The sequence below is a fragment of the Prorops nasuta genome, unplaced genomic scaffold (assembly GCF_024137725.1).
Source record: "Prorops nasuta isolate Cenicafe-Biocafe unplaced genomic scaffold, Cenicafe_Pnas_1.2 PNAS00027, whole genome shotgun sequence".
NCBI classification, from domain to species: domain Eukaryota; kingdom Metazoa; phylum Arthropoda; class Insecta; order Hymenoptera; family Bethylidae; genus Prorops; species Prorops nasuta.
Window position 1 is genome coordinate 3016904 of NW_027116824.1, and position 24750 is coordinate 3041653.

Sequence of the window (24750 nt, forward strand, 5' to 3'; positions counted from 1 at the left end):
ATTTTCAAGCCCCCGCTCATATTAATTGTCGAATAATTGGCATTTTTAGGTGCACGTCAACCTTATGATTTTGGAGGCTCGAATGCAGGCAGAGCTGTTGTACGCTTTAAGGGCCGTGATGCGGTACATGACCTAAGCGAGCGGTGTCTTCGTGGCCCCTTTATCGCTGATCGCAGCGTCTTAGTCAGTGAGCCAATGCCAGTGTCGATTTTCTTAGCGCGCTCACTCGAGTTTTGCGCGTAAATCTGCTTTTCTCTGCAATCTGCAGTTAAACGAACGACACTTACGTTCGGCATGCGAACCGACCCGAAACCGATGCGACTTTACTTGGACTGCAGTGCTTGCAGTCAACGTGAGCTGTCTTTCAAATTGAAATCGGGGAGGTAGAGATTGGCCGGCTATATCCTCTAACGATCGTAACGTATGGGAAGCAGCCTTGAGGAGAGAGGGAGAGGGAGAGAACATCTGAAATCCTAGAGCTGTTTCTTCGAGGAAGGTTCGAAAACCTAAATCAGAGTAATTCGTGCCAACCAAACTTAACCGCGCCATATATTTTCCTTTGGACCTATCAATCGTGGTAACTAACCATTTTTCGATTACATTGGTTCAGGCTGCGCGTATCCGAGTCCTCAGGGACCATGAAAGTAAATGGTGGATGTATCAGTAGTATATCTGGATGTATTTTGGGGAGCATTTCGGCGTGAATGAGGTCTGTTGTATGTATGCGCGACTGCACAGCTACATGAATTTTGCGGAAAGAAAGATAATGATTATCGTTGACAAGAGAGAGATGAGCAACGGAAGAAGGATTTTATTGCTTGCTTTGTAAATAGACATTTGTGTATTTTTCTACCTTTGACATTGTTGGCTGTTATTTCATACTCGTTCGCATTAACATTTCAAATCTATCAGAGCTTTTCCGTGTGTTAAAAGTTTTCGCGAAGCGTCCACATTGTTTTCTTTTACTCATATTTAACGCTTGTCGATTTTAACCTTCCTTTTTATCAGTCCGGTGAGATTCAATATAATTCTATATATTTTATATCTGCTCCAACTTTAGTATCGTCTTAGTCAATTATTTAAGCAATTTTTAAGTAACGTTGACGGTCGATTGTTCGCTTTTTCTTTTTTAAACAAAATCTAAATAATAAGCGTGTATTACTGAATTTTATTGTATATTGATCATGCAAAGATTTTAACGAGTAACTGAGGATCACTAAAAAATCAAATGAACCGATAACGAGATAGCTTCAAGAGTTATCGTCGTATTTTCTGGCTGCACAAATATATTAAAATCGATAATAAGGAAGAGGAAAAGACATTAGAGTAGCTTAAAAAATTCGTTAGTGATAAGAATACATGGTCCGTGCAAATTTCAAGAAGAGCAGGTACTTTCTTGTATCGGCGTGTAAATTGCTAAATTTATGAAGCGCGCGATCGGATTAACTGAGAGGCGATTTGATTCTACTTTCAAGTCAGTTTTTAGTCGTCGAGTAACAATGATCCTCGTCCTTGGCTGGCGCATCCGGTAGAAGCGGGTGACAGCAAACAGGAAGAATCGTCTTTCATACACATATAGTTTTAAATTGCGCAGTAAACGTGTCTGCCGTTTACATTTTTATGCGCTACTTTATTTTCAGCCAGCGAACACAATAGTTCAAAATTTACGTAAATCAAATAATTTACACGATTACGTTCAACGACATTTTCTTAATCAACTATTTATTAGTTCGAGCTTTTTAACGAATTAAGCTTCTTTTAACGCGAAATCAATGACTATTATTTTATAATTAAATTAAATTAAATTAAATTTTTAGCTTCTCTCTAAATCGATCGCTCGTTGTCGTAACAGTACGGTAATCGAAAGCTGATTTTCATTGATTTTATTTGAGGAAAGCATAAAAATACGTACCTATATTCGTGCTTAATTCTGCGCACGTTCAGGATAAGAGATAAGTTAGTGAGAAGAAGTGAAGATAGAGGGAAAGAGAGAGAATGTTATATTGTACTTTAAAGACATTAGCGTTTGTAATTACAATGTCTCTTTATTGTATAATAATAAGTGTATGTGCTCCGAATTATCATATAATCCGTAAAGACGATCTGGAGCATTTGCGTTTTATCATGGAGCGTTATACCGCTAACGAGTAAACAAAAGCACATACTTATCTATTTAATGTTTAAATTTCATAAAATCAATGCATATATTTAAAAAAAAAAAATAAAATTTCGTTCGCCAAAATGTATTGGAACCTTATGTTCGATCTATCTGTCAGATGATTAATGTCTGTAATTTTTCTATGTAACGAAAAGGGACTCGTTGGCGTTGTACGTTATATCAAAGAATAGAAAAACACCACCGAAGCCATTCGAATATCTGGAAATGAAACTTTTCTTAGGCTATGTTTCTACATATCAAAAGACGAAAGGGAAATAGAGAGAGAGAGAGCGAGTGAAAGAGAGAGGTTGGGGGCAGTTGCATTAGAGCGTTTCACATCTATTTGCTTCTAGTGCGAAAATATTTATAACCACGAAGAAAGAAAGAGCTACAAAAGCTTGAAGAGCTGAACCAAACTGGTCTACTTTGAAGGACCAATCGTAATTACTATTTTTCAAAGTTTATGAAACAAGCTATAGTATTTTATCATTTTTCAATTAACATATCCTTTCATCATCCTCTTTTCTCTTTCTCTTATTTTCTTCTAGTTTTTATCGCCTTCTTTTTGTGGAAGTTTATAAATATTTTTTTATTCTTATTGAGCAGCAACGTTGCACCGAAAATGTAAGTGATACCTTTGACATTTAAGCTAACGTCACAGCTATCCGATATAAAATTGAAACGCTGTTACAGCTGGTGCAAAGTATTACACTAAATTGTTTTTGTTAATTTATTTATCTTCATTGATTGTTTAGAATTGTATAAGATGCATTCGTATTCAATCCAAAAGCTATAAATTATACCTAATTTATCAAATTTCTGTCGTTTCAAAAACGTCTTTTTTTTTGTTTTGTCAAATTGTTAATGGTATATTTTCTGTAGTGTTGTAAAAAGAAATTTCATGGAGGCCCTGTCAACTGAAATTTTTTATTAAAAAAGGTTGGTAAATTATTAGAGCGCGAGTCGTGCCCACTGTATCACATACATGGGTTGATCTCATATTTTAAAAGGAAACTAAAATGAGATGAGCGGGATTTATGCGAAGCATCGTTACAAAGTTTTCTGTAAGATGACACAATTGTTTTTGTATTTAACGTTGTCAAAAGGTTTGGTGAACATTAGGAAATAGTCTCAGTGAATTCACTGTAATAGTAAGTCCGTGTACTTTAAAAATTGCTGGGGACAAAGTGGATGATGACACATGGTGAGAAGAAGTGCATTTGAGAGGATAGGATAACTTCTAATTACTATTATATCGATGCAGGGAACAGTACCAGAAGCGAAATACAGGCACATAATGTGGCAATTGAATCGAATCAATGTGTAAAGTGATATATATATATATATATATATATATATATATATATATAATATGTAATTTATAATTCAGGAGGTGGACGAGACAGCACTGCGTTATATACATATATGTATTTATTTCTTGTTCACTCTATTTACGCAAGTTTGAAGTAATAGCTGCATTTTTAAAGCTAGAAATTCTTGAGAAAGAATCCAAGTAATGATCAAATTGCGCTTTTCTAGCCTTTTCTGTACAGCTTATTAGAGATTACGCTAACAAGTATTTCGAAAGCGTTGAATTGTTATAATTTCGACAAATACACTCTCGTCTCGACTTCACCTCCAAAAGTCATCACGCATATGAAAGAGCAGCTGATTATTTGTGATCACTGCATTAAGTACGGTCGTGTGATAATTAAAAGTAAGTTGACTTGACCCTTCGTGGGATCAAATGGATGATATTGTAACAAGAGTATCAAGTTTTGTCGTTGCATTTCGAATCGTCATATCTCCATCTGGATTGATGATAGTTGAAATAACATTTTCTGTAAGCTCGCACTCGATGATTCGATTAAGCTTCGCGGTCAGATGCTAATCCTATCATGGTTTAAGTGAGTTAATCTCAGTTCATTGACCCGCTGTCGTGCGTTTGGCTTTAAGCCATTTTCCAATATTACCGTCAAAATAAAAAACCTGTGTATCTATGTATATTCCGACACTACTTTTATGACGATTCGAAGCTGAACGACTGGCTTCCACTTAGAGTGGAAGGGTCGTATGTGATGTGATTTCTTTTATATCATAACAAATAAGGAACACTCTAAGAAATGTTATAGTTTCATATAAGTGATTTATTATTTGTCATTTATTTTATCCCTTAATAAATGATGTTATATAAAAAGAAAATCTATTGAAAAAGAAATTGCCGTTAAAGTTTCTTTATTTTCTACCCCGGCCAACACGCTATTGTCTTATCAAACTTCTTTTTATTCCAAAGAGGAGCAGGAAAAATTTTGGTGAAAAATTACTTGAGATTGATTTATATTGTTCTTTTGTATTTTATTTACCTACCGTTCGTACATTCTCGAAGTAACATCAAACATCTATTGTTGCAAGTTGCAGTACTCGCTCAGCGCTTAATACTTAATCGCTCCTTCACATGAATTATATCTATTGTGATATTTACAATAATTTTATTAAGTAATTCGTAATCAGTGTTAATCTAAGGCAGGCCAAGCTAAGAAACTAAGTCTAAAGAAATGTAAACGTGCTTCTCTTTTTCTCCTGTGAATCTTTCAGCAACTCATAATAATAGTCGTAGCTAATGAAACATTATATAGTTTTACGTACCCTACGAACATATTTAATCGCGTAAAATGGCATGAAAAATGTCGCACTACCTTTTGATATTAAAATTTGTGCATTTGAAATAATTTTTTAAAAATCTACATTGGGATTCTCAACATTAAAAATAGTAAAATATGTTTTGCATACGTTTCGCGATGCAACTTTATTCGCGGTCGGTTCTTTTTTACTTTCCCATCAAATGTATTCCTTTCTCTATACGACACGTTTGAGTGATAATATTAAGCGCTGGAAACGATAATTTACGGAATAATTACGTAATATATATATATATATATATATATATATATATATTATATATTCAGTTCTGTGCCCGATTGCAATGCGATAGGCTAGTCTTCTTGGGCGTTACACGGCACGCATCCTTAAGCATGCGCGCATTGGTTTTCCACATGCATGGAAAATAGTACTTTGATAAATTCTAAAAGCTCATATTTTTTTTATATGAATTATACAACAACGAACCACTAAAATCATTTGAAGAGCTTGAAAAATTGTGCGGGACCATCGGCTTCGATAGATTAACACTTTTATACGTTTCCTTGCAAATACCTAGTCTCCTACGATAAGGTACAGATGTCACCATATTATATGACGCTTACGTTCATTTATTATAGTTTAGATTATACCAATCGTTTTCGAATGCTTGCGTATTATCATATATGTACATTCTTTTCGCTAAGTCTGTAAAACATGGTATAAAACTTTTATAATCTTCAAAATACAGGCTTCCTTTCTATGACGAGACGAATGTACTTTCACCGAAGGCTCTTCTTTTCCTTGACAGGCGACAAATTTTACACAAATATCTCTCAATTTCCGTCGTAATCATGAGACGGGATGCGATGGCGATGTATATGAATGTGGGCTGGCATTTCTACCGTAGAAACGCCGATCCCGCCGATCCCGCCGATCCCGCCAATTCCGCCAATCCCGCTTCGTTGTATCACATCGTGAACGTCCTGCAAGAAACCATTAAGGGTATATACTTACGTCAGATTTGCTTGTCAATCGACGTGTCAGTGCACTCTGTCAGGTATATGTATAAAAATGACGACTGCTTTTATTCATAGGGCGAAAAACTCTTTTAAACATCAAGTAGCACATATACATATAGCTAAATACGTATGCCTTATAATCGAGGCGTTGCTATCCCTTTATACTATTGTATTATTGAAACTTTTGAGAGAAAAGAGGGATGAAAGGGTGAGGGAAAGATGAAGGTAACTGACCTGGGGGGATCTGATTCCATTGACAGGGGTGGCAGTGGTATTGTCCGACGTGTAGCCAATCATGTGCGTCGAACATTTTTCGCATGCTTTTCGCCGTCGAGAAGACGCATGGCAGCACAGTGCTCTGCACAATTCTCGAGCCATTTCCGAACACAGAGACTCTTGCTGCTGATTTACCGATGGCTGCTGTTGCAATTGTTGCTGTTGCACGATCTGTGATATACCCTGCAGTGAACCGCAACTGGATCCGGATCCGGAACGCGTCGGCGTGGATACTTGATGGTTTCTCTGAATCAACAACCATCAAATTCAATTAATTCTTCAAATTGCATCGTGTCGAACAATAAATTAACTCTATTCGATTGTATTTATATTTCATGAGTGGAGAAAATGATGTTGTCATTGCAATTGGGTGAATAAAGTATGCAACCAACTATAAAAGATCTACTTAGGATCTTTACTTGTGGTAGTGATTATCTGCTATTGGCAGTTGGCACCCGACATGCTTCAATGGACGATGAGTTCATGCTGCGGCCAAAGTCCGTGACAGATTGAAACATAAAATAAAAGAAGCCTCATGCACTTTCGGTAATTTGTAACACACACACACATGCGAAAGTTGGGTTGTTTCTAACAATATGACTCTATCTCATTCTTTCAAAGTGCGCTAAATTAGTGATTAAGCTTTTAAATTAGGTAGGCAGCTTTGATGGTATGATTTTATTCTCATCATTGTTATAGTTTCTATGTATGTGTAGATACTTCTCGAACGAGCTTACCCGTTCGGCAGGTATATTTCTTCTGGAGTTGTAGCAAAATTCAAAAATGGCGATTAGAACAGCAAACGCAAGGCCGCATAGCAAAACTACAAATACACCTCCTGTATGAAGATCGAGTGAAAGAATGTTTCATTTAATTGTACGATTGATGTTACTCTCATGAGTAGTTCTTTTCTTGATGAAAATATTGTATGCCCTCTCACCTATATTGTCGACGCCCAAAGCATTTGCCTTATTTTCCTTTCCTTTTTCCGTTCTGAGACATGTATCGCTAGGACTCTTCCACCACTTATCGTACAACATCTGAATTTCACCTTTCTCTTGCAATTCTAGTATAGCTAAAGATATTTTGTCTCTCCATGGTGATCCTACAAAAGAGTAATATATATCCTGCCATTTATCTCGAATCTCCAAGCTTTCATAGTGCTTCGTTAATATTTTATTTTAAAATGTATTACCCATGGGAGTTGCAATCCCATAACCTTTGCTGTCTAAAAGTCCACCGATTTGTGTGAGATTACAGTCTCTTTGCACAATATAGTCCAACATGGTGGATTCCATCAGAAAAGCATAGTTCCCTTGCAGTACTCTTTGTATACCTTCTTCGTAAGTGGGTACGAATACCGAAGGCTTTTTATTTTCCATAAATCTCCACATTTTTTTATAAGTCTCAATCATAGAGTCCTACGATAAGGATAAATATTAGATGCGTTGAAAATTGTGGAATATAAATACCAATTTTTCAATTTATACCATTTCCCTTTTACGTCATTTTCAACTGTAGCATTTATTTACACTGGGTTAAAGAATTTATTTATCGAAAAAGCTTTGCTCTAAATTTTTAACGACAGAGATGGAATGTACTTTTCAGTGTGTTATTATTAAAACTTTTGAAATGAAAGGTATATGCCGATTCAGTAGTATAGAACCGCGAGACCAGTAGAAAAGACCGAGCATGATAACTATGACGGGAAATTGCCCAAGCATTTCTTCAATTGCTTATTGTTCCTTATTGCGAAAGAGAAGGTAGAAATTTCAACGAAAAGTAAACGAGTCGTAGTGGCAAATATTTATAAACGATTGGCAGGCGAGTTTTAATTCCCTAAAAATGTAATTATTTCTACAAAAATTAGTGATCAAAATAATTAAGAGAAACATTAAAAAAAAAAAAAAGTAGAAATTAAAAATTCCTTTTAGTTGCAATGATTGAAATAACGAGGGAGAAAATAAATGGAATGTACGAGCCGAGTGGATTTGTTTGTTAAATAAATACATACCCTGAAGAACGTCATAGTACTGCCACTTTCAAGCGTGCCATAGGAGATGTCAGTTTGACTAGCCAAGTCTTCCGCATTCTCGATTGGTGTTATCATGCGTTCGACTGTCAAAAATGCCGCAAGATTCGCCGTGTAGGAGGAGATAATGATTAAGGTAAAAAACCACCAAATACCTCCGACAATTCGCGTACTGGTAGCCTAAAGAGAAAAAGATGATTTTATACTATTGTTTTGGAGTTAGTTTCAATAACAATAAAATATATAGCTAAATATATGTAGAGAGGATGGCGTCTCTTACTTTAGGATTTAAGTCACTTCCTTGTTGCATCAGTGTGCCAATAGTGAACCAAAAACTGTTGGATAAGGAGAATTGATTTTCAACGACGTTTGTTTCCGTAGAACATGGGTAAGAATTGGCGTTCCATTCATAGGGGCTGAGACGCGCAACTCCGAACATGGCCACGGAGACAAGCACATATGCAGCCAGTACGTAGAGCCAAATCTCAATGGCCAATGGATTCATGAAGGAAAATAGGCGAGCGGGATGACTCGTAGGTACCTGAGCAGTAATCACAATTATATCCAATGATGAAAAATGTCTGCTGCAGTGATCGCACGGTAGAGCTTGAGAAAAATGATTTTTTATTATATTACACGATATATGAAATGAATATATTTGAAGCAATATAACATATATTTTTCGTATATACAGTACATGCACTTATATTTATAAAAGGAACGATCCTTCCCTCGTTCGATAATAGTTTATTATTATAGTGGCATTTGTGTGGTTGAATGTATGGCTTGGACATTGATTAATGCTCTCTCCCCGAGTACATTCGAGCAGATAATATTTCAGACCTTATTTTGTCAGCTGTGATATTAATCGCGATAGATTTTTAAAAGCATTAATATCAAAGTACAGTAATCAAAGGACGCTTTGAGTAACTAACGACACCAACGGCGGCATCTGTATTAATTGCAATTAAGTGGTTACCTTATAGTATTGATTAGAGGCTTCGCTCATCGCTTTACGTTAATTGGACTAATACAAAGTAAAGGCCAAACGCCTCCGGAGCTGCTAGAGCGACAGACTCGATAAAAGGAATACCATGTAGAAAATTGATAGAGGTGTACGGTACGGTAATTGTAACAGTCCTATTACGTCATTATAAATTCAATAAGTATAAACCTTGTGAGAAAATTGGTGCAGGTCCTGTATCTATAGATATATGTATAGTCTCGGTATGAAACGATTGGTCGGGGAGTATTGAAAATGTCACAGCATATCGTTATACTATCCTCGGCTTGAACTGGGAAAGGTGGACGAGGAGCGGAGCAGCAAATCGAAAATAACAAAGGATTCGCAAGTACTCGCGTAACCTCGTGGGAGCACGTCTACAAAACGAGGAAGAGCACCAACAAGGGGATAGAGTGTATCCTCGTAAATTTCATCGCTGTGCTACTGCTCAATTGGATTTTTCGGCGTCAGAGCTCGGAAAATTAAAGATGAAACTGGAAGCTGGCGCGCGTTACGAGATTGGCTGGTCGAACCGAAACGTTTGAACCTCTATCTAAACGAATCGAATGTCATGCGTCAAGGTTTAGATACGAGTAGTTAAATCAATCCAGTAAATTTATATCGGCTATGGGTTTTGTTTTACGTGCTATCGTAAATTAAATTTAATAGCATTTTACCGTCTGGCTTCCCTTTGAAAGGATTCATTATTCTCGTTCGCTTAGACGCATTTGTCAGATTAGCGCGATATACGCCAATTTCGATCTTGTTACATTATTTTTTGGCTTAATTCGCTTTACGAAAAATTCTATATTCTCAAGATAACTAAATGACAAGTAGGGATAAGCAAAATTGAAAAAAATGTGAGCTTTTATTTAAATTTAAGTGTAGCATAATATATATTTTTAGAAAGGCTTTACTTGGGAAAGTATCTAACAGTCCGAGAAAGTTCTTATCAGGTGGAAAGAAAGTTCTTTGGAAACAGGCGGGTGTTACAAGAGAGAGAGAGAGAGAGAGAGAGAGAGAGGGAGAAAAGAGAGCGAAGAATGGCTAAACACTTTAAGAGGAAAAAAGTAGAAAAGTCGAGAGGAATTAGCGATGGTCGCGGATGGAATAAAAATACAATTCTTGGTAGCAGGATGTCATTTCCAATTGTCAAGTAGTTGAGATTAAAGCTGAGTTTATTTAAGCAAGCCCATTTGTCCGGCGATTCAGTAATGACTCCGATAAGCCTCAGTCGCTCGCATCGTTGACTTACTCTACTGCCAGTTCTTATCACGTCTATATATATATATATTTATACACGGAGAGATTATTCTTACCGCTCTCTTCAATCTACTTCTACCAATTTCTCTCGTTTACTTTTCCTTACCTTGAATAATATAGATATCCCGAGATTCATAAATGGTTTCGTGAAATCAATCACGCTCTCGCGTGCATAATTAATGGTCATGGAGCCCACTGCCAAATCAGCCTTCTGCAAAGGTTAAAGTGGTTTTAAACAGAAATTTTGCATTTTACATCGTTGCATAAATCATGATAATTTCGAATATACGTAAAATATTAAAGTGACGCTTTGCATCGCATGCGAATTTTTTTATGCTTATTTAGTCTGGTATTAATAAAATTCGTATATAGAAAATTAATTTCTTTTTAATTTCATTCGACGGATAAAATTAAAAAGAAGCGGATCGATCAATCGTATAAGAGGGTCCGTTGAAAAATAGTTTGGTAACGCCAGTAAAAAGAGATGAATAGTTTTTCTTGCGTGCATAGACACTCGATGCCCAGAGAGTGCTTTTTCAACGTCTGGAGAAGGCACTTTGTGCTTGGTCGAGCTATTTCAGCTTGCCTGGACAGATTTATATTTCCGAAGCGTTTGGTGCGAATACAAACGCGTAGAGTTAACAATCATTTTTAGAGTTTTCGCTACAGAAAATTATAATTAATCTCAGATGGAAAACATTTGGTTAATTTTATATTTAAGTGTAAGCCTTGAATACTAAATTTACCTCGCGCATTTTCCTGCAACATATATATATATATAGCTTGATATATTTACCATTTAAATAATTATATATAATACGTTGATTAAGCTCCAGAATAATTAACCAAGCTTTTCATTGTAATATTGTTTTGCTAGTTATAATTACTGTTTTATGCATAATTAAAAAGTGAAATAAACAAAAAAGTCGAAAGATTTGCCAAAGCTTTCAGATGCGCTGTAGTTCCTAAAGCTGTTTCTACATCGAAGGTCAGTGTTTTTCCATCTGTAAGTTGTTTCTCGAAATTTCCTATTTACTTACTACACATCGGTATAGCTACTATTTTCTTTCTTTAGCTACATTTAGTTGCCCATTCTTCTGGCTGACAGAGTTGAAGTTCCTAAGTAAGCAGCTGAAATATGTCGCGCCAAGATGGGCTTATTTTTTCACTGGTCTCCTTCACTCGACACAAGCCTTCCGACTAAAACGGTTCATCTACTAGCGAGATTAAGCTCAAGAATTATTAATGTTCATCCAACACAATTAATATCATGGTACTCGGTAAATAACAGCCTCTTAGCTACATCTTGACATGGCGAAAAGACTCACTCGCGTCTCTCATTATTGTAATTTTACAACTTCAACATATTGTTCTACACAATTGCGACAACTATATATATTTCCTTCAAACAAATGTACAATAAAATCTTTATTTTACGATACTGCTTCGTTTTTGAAATAGTATTTCTATTACATTGGTCTTGTCACTGCATTGCTATAAAATGCGAGAAGACCGATGTAACAAGCTCTGGCTTGTAGCCAAGAATTGCACGAATCCCTTATAAATATTTAATACTTGTGCTTTAATAAAATGTCAAAAATATATGAGCCGGAAAATCTCTTTTCCAAAGTCAATTTACAATAAATCAATTTACATCACTGAAATTGCATCATAGTTAGAGTTTACTATTTCCTTTCGACCAGTATTTGGCAAATTGAATAATAATTGATAATCTCTAAAAAGGATACAAAAAAATTACGGATATTACTGGAACAGAATGGGAAATGGTTTATAAAATAGAAATTACGATAGATAATAGTTGAACTGCTCGACGATGTGCATTATTGGAACTTGAATTGGCCTGTTCAGTGACTACGTGGCTTTAAATTCTATTTTCAAAACCACATACATACGAGCATACATCTTTATAACAATTCACACGTTAAATCCATGTACACATCGCAGTGATATATGTACGTGCATTTTCGCACATTTGCGAGATACTATAAATCGATTGAACGGTATAAAAAAGGAGATATTATTGGACGGATCGAAGTGCACCGTCGATGGTTCGTTCGTGGATGATGAGTTTGTCAGGGAAGGGGGTAATTGCGCAAGTGAAAGGTAAAATTGACCATCGCAATAAGTTAGGATACGACGGGTCTTTGTGTTTATTAGAATAACGTACTGCGAACTATGGTGGAGAGTTTAGCAGGAGGATCGTTGCGCGCCGAGTACTTTATTTTTTTAACAATAAGTGTCTGGTGTACTAGCTTGGGGGACTCACCTTGTCCATCAGTTGTCGTACTATGCCGTTCCATTCGCCAGTTTCATAATTGTAAACACCGTACTTGCCGTCCGGTACGAGGTCGATCCTGTAAGCGAAACCCACCATCTGCGCTATCTCCTTCAGCAGGTCGATGCAGAAGCCTTCGTAACGTGCGTTCCCGCTGAAATTCCCTTTGCTCCTCAGCATTACGTATGGCTGTTCCTACGGGGACCATAAAAACGTAACTACTCTCGTGCCTTGTTCACAAAGCCTCATCCCACCACGTCAACTCCCCCCAACCTCCTTCATCCATTTCTCCTGCTTTCTTCAAAGCTATTTTGCAACACTAAGCTTTTTCTTTCCACCTATACTACAATTTCCAGCCCTTGTTTATACTACGCTTCTTCCATCGCTACACCCTTCTCTCATTCCTCTTTCCCCATATACTTTCCTAATATCAATTAATCATTCCTTTACCGAACGCACGTACTTTTTAAACCGGAAACTTGCTTCTCTTCCTGGCAAAAAAAAAAAAGAAATTGAAGCCATTTTCGCCAAGTGGAAATAAAGTTAGTGAACAAAAAGAGTAGAAAAAGGGAATGTGCGATATCGTTCGGCTCGATGTAGGTAAAATATCGTATTGCAAGGCAAATAGAGGCTTTGTTTCCGGCAAACGAATGATTAAACCAACAAAGTGGGGGAGAGAGAAAATAAAGGTGTATGGACGGGAAAGATATCCAGATGGAAAATGTTTTGATTTGCTAATAATAACAGCTGCGATATTTGGCGGAATACGATTGGAAAATTAGGTGGATTGCGTGTAAAGGGGAATTCGCGCTTGCTCATAGCATACGTGGATAATCTATATATACATATACGAGAAGAATGTAGCCGCGTCACTGATTACATGTTAAATGAATTATACTGTTCGATAGACTATTACCGGAGAAGGGAGAAGGGAGAACGGAGAACGTTCCCGCGGGATTGAGTCGCGACACGATCGCAGGAAACTCAGGTGCAAGGATGTGGCCCTGTTCGACCAGCCGTATCGTATATATAGCTATAATACACACGCGGATTCAGTGAACGATACTGCGATACGATGCGCGCGCCAACGTGAACACATGGACGGCCGCGTCGACAGTTCGGAGTTTGCAGCTTTGGGATTTCGGGCGAATTAATCGTCTCGCCGCTACCATCAGTCGTAAATAAATTAAGCTGCAACTTGGAGACACTGCGCCCCACTAATTATCTGCCTTATATATCCTGAAAAACTCTCTTTCACGAATTTACCCTCCTTCTGCTCTTCTCGACCGTCCCTTTCTACTATTCATACAACAACAACCGTTCAATCCTTCAGAAATTTCCCTACTTTCCCAAACGATCTTTCAACCTCTCAACGACGATTATCGTTGGAATTTCCGTCAAATTTACCATTAATAGTCGTCTTTCGTTGTCCGCGGTTAAAAAGGAACTAATCCAACGTAACATTGCATAACTTAACTTTAAATTCGCGATTCACTTTTATTGTATAAAAGTGCGATTTAATTATCGGTGCCAGGTACTTTGACCTGACACGAACGTAATGTTTAAAGGATGGTGAATGGTCAGGATTGATATGTGGACCGCAGAGAAATTGCCAGATGTATATTGTAGCGTTGAGAGAGGGGGGGGGGGGAGGAGAAGGAAAAAAGCGCCGATGAAAGACTAGGAGGCTCGGTTGACGAGCAGGTAGCATTATGATTAATTGACGCGTCAGTGCCGTCAGTCATTGTTGTGGCAACACGCGTCTCCGATTTATGGGCCTATTACGTATAGCTAACGCGTACGGAGATATTAACACGCGTAGCGTGTCACCTCCGTGATTTATCCGAGTATTGGAGATGTGCTATTTATCGACACTGACATTTCTGATTCGAGACACGAAAGTAAACGGCGAAACAATTTGCACTTCTTCCCATTTACGGTGAGCGTGAAACAAAAGCTTTCGAGAATACTCGCGCGAGGTGTCCATCAAATATTGGAAAAGCTTTCAGCCACTCGATCGAAGCGTGCCAATCCATCTGATCCTTTTTCAATTCCCCATCTGTTAACAGAATTTCTCGTCGTCGTCCGTGAGAAAAGCAAAGGTGCAATTTGCAAATTTATAGCTACTCCGGTGTGCTAAGGGTACGTTATTTTTCTACTAATCGATAAAGCTTTGACTTTAATACGTTTTGAATGCACTCTTCCGTATCGGGTAGAGAAAAGTAGGAGGGAAAAAATCCATTAATAATGATTAGGAGCTTATAGAGGGAGAACGAATGTTCGTTAAATTACTCCCGTGGACTTTATGAACAGCTCTTGATCGTCAGACGAGCGTCTGGCGCTGAAACTTTTCATCCACTACTGCTAAATGACAGCCGAGAACTTTTCTATCTTTCTCTCTCTCTCTCTCTCTCCCTCTATATATATATATATATATATATATATATATATATATATATATATATATATATATATATATATAGGAAAACTAAGTGGTGGAAATTTTACGATGCCCGAATTTTTGCATCCACTGAGCGCGGAGAGCGTGTCCATTCAACGATGCTCCATGGAGCATAAACTACGAGACCTTCCAAAAGTCCAAGATCATTCTTCAGAATTTTCATTTCCATAACTTTCGTCGATAGTTTTGTAATTTCGGCAATTATATTGCGGCTTTCCGCGATGATAGAAAAATTCCGGTTGTTTGTAATAAGAGGCAAACGCAAAGGAGAATAATAAATAGATAAAAATATAATTAGATTTGGCACTGACCAAAATCGTTATTACGACTAGTGTGACATTGGTGACGCTCGGCTCGAAGAAAGCCGTGGTATCCGTGATGTTGACTCCAGCATCCGGCCGCCATTCTCCCACCTGATTCATAAAATAGTAGGATGAGCAAAGGTTGTATCTTCGAAACGACATTTAATATCAATTTCGTGGAGAGATTAATTTTGGTTTTTATTAATAAGGAACGGGTCACGTTATTACGTACCTTAACAAGAGAGTGCTGCTTGAGCTTCAGCAGATCCAATTTAAATTGAATCCTGCGCCCTTCTTTGAATTCTATCGGGCCGGATATTCCTTTCATCTCGACCTGCAAGACATTCGTTACGTCAGTACAAAGTCGAAGCTTGCTGCAATCTAGGGAAGGTTTGATGGGCCTTTGTAAGCGCGAGCTTTAAGCGGAACATTTGATTCGCGGTGGGATAAAGCCTCGAGACGCATTTGGAAAGCAGAAGCAAAGTCTAGCTGGGCCTCGTGGTTTATCTCGCGGTGATTTAACGACCCCGCTCTGCTCGCTACCTCAAGGATTTCGCTATAAAAATTTTCCCACTTAAAAAGACGTTACCGCACATTAGCTTGATCCTTTTGGAAGTCCTTGATGCTCCTTCCCAACTTTCCCCTGGGAATAACGCTATGTTTATGCCCGTCTTGCGTTCAGTCATGTTCTCTCGCCATTTCGATTTGTATTATAGCCACGCGAATCCGCTAAAAAGTTGCGTAATATAACGATCGAGAAGGGTATGAATAATACCGGCCCGGCTGATAACCGATTGGCCAAACGTACTATTTGCATCGTCAGAGAGAGAGAGAGAGAGAGAGAGAGAGAGAGAGGATGTGCCAGGGACGCGTAATAGAATTCGTTCCTTACAGTATATTCCCGGTGAAATAGGGGACTTTGATCAAGGAAAATTATGAAAGGAGCTAGAAAGAACGCGTTGCCGCTAGATAACCTATAAAAAAAAGATACGGGAAGATGGGTATGCGTATCTCGGCAGGCAAGGATCGTGAAACGCATAAATTGATGAAATAAGTCGAACAGGCTGCATCGCCGCTGCCGTCGTTGCCGCCGCTGGCTGTATGGCTGGCTGGCTGGCCGGGACTTTTTAATCTTCCTCCACTTTTCCTGGGACGCTGCGTCGTCGTCGCTGCTGCCGCTGCCGCCGCCGCCACCGGGCGGGCTCAACATGCAAATGCGCTATTGGGATTCAGGGATCGTTAGAAAAATTTTTGAGCTTGTTCAAAGTATGCTGCGTCTTATTATTCCCAAACTGCGCCGATAGAGTTACCTAGCTTCCATCAATCTCTCGCAAAATTTCTCGCGTATACCCGCCTCTCAACGCCATCCACTTTCTTCGGAGCTTCGATCTACCACTCTTCTATTTTACTCAACTTCGTTCCACCAATCACTCCCTTAATATCACAAAGAAAGCTTTGTACGAACCGAATAATCGGCTTCTTTGACCCATACAAATCACAAATTAGTCTTTTGTATTCTCCGGATTGTAACGGTAAAAACTTATGGCAAATAACGATAAAGGAGGGATGTCCGTGTAAAAAGTTACGAGCTTGCTTTGATGGTGGCTCATAAAGCGAGTCCAACATGATATTTAACGAGCAGCTGGCAGCCATTTTCTACCTACTTGCTAGTTCGCAAACCCATCTTAAATTGTTCAATGAATTTCATAGTCGCAAATTAATAATACACTAGAATATACGAAAAACTATACGTATATATACAGCAATATTTTTTTTTATAACACAGGACAGATAAAGAAGTGTATATCTATACATATATATGTAAGCATTCTTCGGAAACTCTAGTTGGTTTTCAAACTTGGATATAACTCTTAATTTTGATCAAGGATATATAGCAAAAGCAAAATATGTCATATGATTTTTCAGCAGAAAAATTGGCTACACGGCAAATAAAAATGAAATTGTTGGTTCCCGTAGATGGCTTTTCCTAGCAATACTTGTAGTAAAAGTTTTTACGAGAGACAGCACATCACGATCAGGAATGATTTTCTTGGGATTCTCACCGCGAAGAAATAAAGACTTGGGTGCCAGTAAACGCCAGTATATAGTGCTACATGGCTTCATTGACACGCTCTCGTCTTACTATAATCTCGAGAATAAATGTATAACTACTTCTCCAATTATCTTGCGTGAAGCAAATTTTTTTATGTTTTTATATTATATATATATATATATATATACATACATAGTTATTTATGAAATTCTCCAGAAACAGTTTTACCTTTCCCACTATTAACTTGTAAGTATAACTGATTGCCGAAGAGGACGCACGTTCGTTTATACGGATAATGTTATTTACTAGCGATATAAACAGAACGGAACGGCTCTTTTAAGCTACTCTCGTGTAAAGCAGTATATTTTTTCTGGGCTCCAATTCGCCACTATACCGTAGTGGTACTCGTATATGCAGGTATATGGATACTTTCTTATTGAGATTATTTCCAAACGTGCTGAAGCTGTTTGGCAATTCCAGATTTAACATTTCAATAGAATTTAATCTGGCGCTGTGGTAGACTTTCTTTAATAAAAAGTTTTAACGTAAATATACCTATATGCATTTGTTCCGATTTAATCAAGTAAGCCTGATGGTGAAGGAAATAATAATATGATTGGTGGGTCGTTTACATTAAAGATCCTGTTGGTTGGCGTTTAATAGTAAATTGTTGTTGTCAGGAGGCTTTACCCCAGGCGGTTAATCCTGCTCTGGACGAAGAAGAGGAGGATTCGCGCGAAGCTCGCAAGCTTCTTCAGGCTGGCAATCTTCGCGCCGGACCAGTTCCTCTCTCCTCCTAGGGGGAAAGCATTTACTTGGCTCGTATATGTATACTTTGCACGCTTTTGGAATATGAAAGATTCCCTTAAAAAGGGACTTTCACGGATCTTGCTAGGAACTCGTGTTACGTGACTCAACTCGTTCTTTTTTCTTTTATCTCTGACAGTGGTGGACAGACTGTATCCAAAAAATTATGAGAGCATTTTTTCCGCCTGGTAAGACCAGTTATTTCTCTCTTCTCTTCTCTTTATCTTTTCCTACCATTTTTCTGCGTGACTTAAAACTATATAACAAGAAGAAAAATCATTCAGAAGTGGATGAAGCAATGCTATGATATAGAGGCTAAAGAAAAATGTAATTAATCGACAGAAGGAGCAAATATTCATGATATAGTTTTCGTATTTCGCATAAAGCTGTAATAGAGCAGTAGATAGGCCGAGGGTAGTGCAATGTCAGTACGTATAAGGTGTTTCCTGGTAAAAGGGAGTAGGATGGTTTACATCTGGAAGTACTTAATTAGTAGAATTGGCTAGACCTCCGAAGTGGTCTAAGGGGCGTATTACGCTTTCTGAGGCAATCACTTCTCGTTCGGTTCAATTAAGCAACTAGATGGCCAGCGTAATATCGCACGAGGATTTAGCAGTATGTCGAAATGCCCATTAAGGACCAGTAACTAACTTTGTTATATGCCGGTAATCTGGGCTCGTTTCGGCGACATGCCAGCTGAGCCAACATGAAAATCAATCGATGAAAAAAGCGTTTGTGTGTGTATAGGAAAGCAGAAATTAAGCATCGTGTTACGAGATTTCTCAACTCAATTGTCAATATGCGATTTTAACCCTCTCGTCTTCTAACTATTCCCGACATTTTCCAACGCTTCTATACTAGACAAGTTTCTATCGATATGTGATGTATAAGATATAACTAAGATGGAAATACACTTAAACTCGTTTGATGTTCATCGTCCATCTTTTCGTCAAATCATTGATAGTGGTAGCGTGTGTATATAGGTACATAGATGATGTTTATAGTCACGTGGCGATAGTGAAGAGAGCTTCGATGCCGCATGCACAGCAAATGTTCTATTAGTGATACGTGCCGTGTATGACCGACCGTATTCAATTCCAAGACACCCGATTAGAACGTACGAGCATTCCCATGACCCTTTCTGCCGCATAATCACATTACATATTGCGCAATTCAATATAGTATATCAACATTGTCCTATAAACCTCCGAATATTTGGCCCTATTGAAAGCTGGATTTCTACCGATAAAATAGCCTGAAAATACTAGGTTCTGCTAAATGAAATATAGGACATTAACGTGTCTATACACTGCCAATTCTCACGTCCCATTAGTAATGGTAAACATTTTTAAAATCCCTCCAATCGACTTTTTTCACCTTACTTTACCTTCTGTATATAGGAGCAGATGCATGAATTCTTCGAGTAAAGTGAAAGAGGAAAAATCGACACTTAGCATTCATCGTAGATTGGAATAAAGTTCAGTTAAATTCATTAAAAACTTCATTGGCGTTAGGAGAAGCGAAAGCACAGCTTTGTTGCACGTTAAGTTTCTCTTGCTTAGTTTTAGTTCCAAAATGGAAAAAAATAGAGCTAAAGGAATTTACAATATAGTGCAGAACACGCTCTGATCCAATTGCGAGCGTACCTGTCTGGTTTTGAGTTTCCGAATAGAGCGCATATAACCATGCAGCTGAAAAAAATGTTTCAAATGCCTGCTCGTGTTTCGTCAGGGAATTTGTAGTAAAACTGGAAAAGTGTGATAAAGTGAAAAACAAAGCAGATTAAAAAAACACACAAGGCAGAAGTGATTCTACGAAACGTAAAACGCCACTTTACTTTCCACAATGGAATATTAATAAAAAAATAATTGCTTTTTTACTATAGTTGCAAGAATACGAAAACATATATACCCAATTACATTTCGTATATCGAAATAGATATTTTAGGTAAAATAAGTATGTGAAGGTAACCATGTGAAATTTGCCAAAAGCAGCTGCGGTTAAAAAGCATCGAGGGATGGTCCGTCGGTCTTGGATTCCTCCGGTACCTATGGTATTTCTCGATAACAGAATTACGGCACGAGAAGCGCTATGCGAGGTGCAAAATAATGAAATTACGTTTTCGCTTTATCTGCAGCGCTTTGGAATTCGAGGAAAATATCAATGAAAAAGGTGTATTCTTATATTACCCTCTATATGAAATTATATTTTCAGCAAAAAATCACCAGAATGCATCGCGTTGTAAATGAGAACGATGTTTGTGGAATGCTTCGGATGGCGTATTTCTGCAGAAAGCTATATCAGCTGGCAATTATAGGAAATATTTATAAAGATGAGGCTGAAATATACATAATGTACATACCTATACTATACACACGACGATTGGGGGCGGAAACATGCGAAAGAATTTCTGTTAGCTCGGCGTTTTGCCCGACCTATAGGTAGAAAAGAGGTAATTCTTGCGTGCATTAGGGATATATCAAGCAGAATTATTAAATTGTTGAAATAGATTTGGTTGATCGGAATTATTATGATGGGAGCAGGATGACGGATGAGAATATCCATTTATGGTGCATCTTGGCGAGATCTTGCAAAGGCACGCATCGAATGATGCTAATTTAAGTTGGCGCTGTCACCTCAGGCATAAGGGGCTATATCTACATCGTAATCTAACTTCCGGCATGCAGTGACGCGTGGCATATACGCTGAAATTCCAAAGCCGGTGCAGCCGGACTGCAAATATTCCTATTCGATTAAAGTCCTGTCGATATTGGAACAGCTAAGTCAGCGGAGTTATTAAATTAATGCTTGTCCATGTAAGCGATTCAACCCTCTAACGTCCCACAATCGATGCAGCTATAGCTTCGACATCTTATGCATTTCTGCTTTTTGACAATCCCTCGAATAATTTGCATCTCCTAATGTCATATATATATATAACATTTTAAGTTTCCTCTTTTACACGTTTATTCAGAATTTATTCCCGCGTGTTGTATACGCTAAGGATCTAGAAGCTCCGTATAGGAGGAAAGAATTAGTAGGAGGTAGCGATGTAGTGTTTTAATAGCTGGGAGACTCTCTGTATGTATATCATACATGTACAGTACATGTATCCTATATGTATACGTGAAACAGGAGGCGTCGCAATTGCAACTCGAACGTTTCAGATATATGGAAATGCATATGCATGAGCACATTAGCGGACACCATATTACCATAATTATGATTTTCCTCGCCAGCAGGACTACTGGGACGAGAGCAATTTATATTATATTTCTGTAATTCTCCTATCCGCTTCTTCCTTTCTTCCTTCCCTTTCCAGCTCTTATTCCCTACCCTCTCTAGTCCCACCCCGACTCCTTCTCTCCTACTCCCACAGCCACGTACGTATGTGCATATATGTACGAACCGTACACCCGAGCCGAGCGAGAGCCAGAGGAAATATAAACGCTCTGGCATCTATGTAGAACTGTGCGTCTGTGCAGTGGTGCGCATAACTTTTTTGCTTCCTAACAAGCAGCGTGAAAGTCACGTAGTCCAAGTTCAACGTTGCAGCAATTTCAGAGAATTGAGCAGACTGCGACTTTTTGGTCAATTAAATCGATAATTCGTACAATTTTCGAAACGCAAGCTTTTCTTTTCTTACGCCGAGTGCCGACCCTCGTGTCGTGTTTATTTCGCTCTTCTATATCCCGAAGGTTTTTCTATCCTGCTTTCACCGCACTCTTCGTCAAGTTTCGAAGCTGCTGTCGGCTGTCGCGAGTAAAAATATCATATATATATATAAATATAGGTACGCGCGCGCGCATAAATTTGACCACGGCAAACTACTTTTTTGAAAGAACTACCGACCGGGATTCTGGTTATCTGATTGAACAGGTCTCCAAGCAAAAATACTGCAAGCAATGTGAGTGTGTGTCGTGGGGGAGGAGTCAAAAAGGATGCAACGCAGCGGCTAAAAACGGAAAGCGCGACGTCACTGAAAGATTTGTGGTTTCTGCTTCTGACAGGTTTGAAACTGTTCATCACGGTATTAAACAATTTATCCATGCAGCTCGGTCACGCGCTCACACACGCACACGTCTCTCGTACACATTTTTTTCTCCCACATTCTTTTATATTCGTGTAAATAAAAAGTAAACATGCAAACTTACAAATATGCGCATATCGTAAAAACTCGAATGCAATAGACATCCACACGAATGAATATCTACATATGCATAAAGGTTTTTAAATTTCTAAAAGCAGTAGATTACGATATCACAGTTTATGTAAGCAATCTCAAGCTCGTCGGATTAAAATTAATCCTACGATTTTCCGAAAGAAAGTTTGCCGAAACTTTTGATTCATTTGAAAATTCAGCAGAATTTATAAGTAGTCCATATACGACACTACCATTGAATTGCCAATGATTTGCTTCTTAATGCTTTACCTTTAGTTTAATTCAAATAATAAATTTGTCAAGTGTGAATCTATGTTTATGGAATAAAAGTGAAAATCTATAAAATGGAAAACCAATAGAGATCGCGTAGCTGCTATCGGTTACTTGCAGTTATACTGGATGACATTGGATTTCTTTCGTCGGAGAGAATGTTCGGGAGATCTTTTAGTAAAGTTGTTTTCTGGTCTTTGTGAATCGCGTAGTGGCGTGCTAAACATTCAGCCGGCCGTTATACCGGATATCACCGGATATTGGAGCCTGGCCGACGGCCAGATCGCTTCTACGGTAATGTATAGCTTACTGTCTCGAACAAAGTTAAGCTTTTCTTCCTTCCCGCAAAAGCCGTCTGAACAAAACTGTGGCCTTATTCTAATACTCGTATTAAGAGTTCTTGGCTCGGTGCTAATTTCTCAATCTATAGTCAAACCTTACTTAATACAAGATTATTGCGCTATTTATTTTATTAGAAACAATTAATAAAATTCTTTGCATTGTGTTTGAGCAGCAGCAGCAGCAGTAGCAGCAACAACAGGAAGACTAAAATTGGTCAATTGAAGAGAATTTACTAGTTTCCTATTCCATTGGCAATCTGTGTGTGTGTGTGTGTGTGTGTCTCACTTATTTCCTTCAAAGAGGAATGTTTATAAGAGAGCGCGGTATATAGAAAGCATGCGAAAGGTATATTTCTTTCTTGAAACATCTGTATAATCAATTTATAGCGTTGAATAACTTCATGGTAGTCAATGAAGATGGAAATATCTTTACTGTAATAATCAGATTCAGTATACTCACAGAGTTTATGTAGTTTATAAGGGAGAGTCCTCCATCCCAAGGATGTTCGAGTTCGCAGGATATGTTAGCTGGCCTTAAAGCGTGGGATCTTTCAAGGGTCCTTAAACCCATTGCAAACACCTGCACACTGTCGTACATTAAAGCTGGCTCAGCCTGCATAAGAAAAGACATTGACTTGATTATATTAATAGTTGACCGTAATAATTATAAATCTTGTTACTCTAATAATAATAAGTGTCACGGGAACAATTGATTATTATTTGTAGCACAAATAATACAATTATTCATGGCCCGTTAACGTTTAATAACACTTAACATTTCAGCGTTATTATGACAAATCGATGTCAATTTCCAATTAATATTGTTCAGTGGGCTGTATGGTCAATGGTTGGTTACGAACCAGCGAAATATTGTTGTCGAACTGCCGGAAGCATTTTGCTGCCAATGTTCTCACGCTTGAACCTGACACAGATGCATCAATATTTGCAAACCTGACAATTTTGCCGATCCTGCATGGCGTACGAAGTTCTAACGAAAATTTCCTTCAACATCTTCTTCAGGCATTGATTTGATTAATTTAAGGATTAATCTTTGTTAACAGGATTACTATACGTATATAATGAGAACATGTACCTACAGTTCATTGAATGCATGGCAATTACGGTACAACGTGATTAAAGGACCTTAAATTACGATGAAAGCTTCTGGAAATTTACAAGAACTCTCTTTTTGTTAGCAGAGTTGGGGCATTGAGCTATAATCGTGTATAAAGCGAATGGTTTCGGTTTCCTGATCAAAACACACAAGACGAAACTGAGGCATTATCAGAAATCTCTTGCCAACTTAAATGGAATTTAAAATAATTACTGCACCATGAGAGTACATGGCAATTGTACCGAGCTAATTGGATCGAGTTTCTTTCCTTTTTCCTTTTTTTTCCTTAATTAGGTCGCGAGTCCGATCTATTAGAAAATTTCAGCACTGGTTGGTCCATGTTCACGCATGCATATTTCAAGCTAGTTAGTTTAGCGTCTTAACGAAGCTTATAACGTGGACGATATCGACCAATGGAGCGAAAAGAAAAGCCGAATTTAGCTCGGCGTAGATTTATACGTGTGTGCAATATTTATCACTTTGAACTGGGCTATAAATTAAAAGTAAAATTTCCATACAACTTTGGACACGAATGATTAAGTGAGCAATTCTG

At 38.0% G+C, this 24750-nt stretch overlaps 2 protein-coding genes across 5 annotated transcripts in view; one reads left to right on the top strand and one right to left on the bottom strand.

Moving 5' to 3' along the window:
• The window catches only part of Sesn (Sestrin), a 62484-nt gene extending 60257 nt beyond the window's left edge, over nucleotides 1-2227 (top strand). Inside the window, exon 11 of the mRNA XM_066741962.1 lies at nucleotides 50-2227. Coding sequence (XP_066598059.1) covers nucleotides 50-136 — 87 coding nt within the window. The 3' untranslated portion in view covers nucleotides 137-2227. The remainder of the gene's footprint in view (nucleotides 1-49) is intronic.
• The window catches only part of LOC136782503 (glutamate receptor ionotropic, kainate 2-like), a 72576-nt gene continuing 48094 nt past the window's right edge, over nucleotides 269-24750 (bottom strand). The window contains exons 8-19 of one of the 4 annotated variants that reach the window (XM_066741963.1): nucleotides 23544-23696; nucleotides 15683-15784; nucleotides 15460-15561; nucleotides 12679-12882; nucleotides 10498-10602; nucleotides 8406-8666; nucleotides 8108-8305; nucleotides 7289-7514; nucleotides 7034-7198; nucleotides 6831-6931; nucleotides 6052-6339; nucleotides 269-5781 (exon numbers count right to left, since the gene is read on the bottom strand). In XM_066741963.1, the coding sequence (XP_066598060.1) occupies nucleotides 5632-5781; nucleotides 6052-6339; nucleotides 6831-6931; nucleotides 7034-7198; nucleotides 7289-7514; nucleotides 8108-8305; nucleotides 8406-8666; nucleotides 10498-10602; nucleotides 12679-12882; nucleotides 15460-15561; nucleotides 15683-15784; nucleotides 23544-23696 (2055 nt within the window). In that variant the 3' untranslated portion in view covers nucleotides 269-5631. Of the gene's footprint in view, nucleotides 5782-6051; nucleotides 6340-6512; nucleotides 6580-6830; nucleotides 6932-7033; nucleotides 7199-7288; nucleotides 7515-8107; nucleotides 8306-8405; nucleotides 8667-10497; nucleotides 10603-12678; nucleotides 12883-15459; nucleotides 15562-15682; nucleotides 15785-23543; nucleotides 23697-24750 lie in introns of those variants that run through there. The other 3 variants (XM_066741967.1, XM_066741964.1, XM_066741966.1) reach the window with 3 other exon arrangements.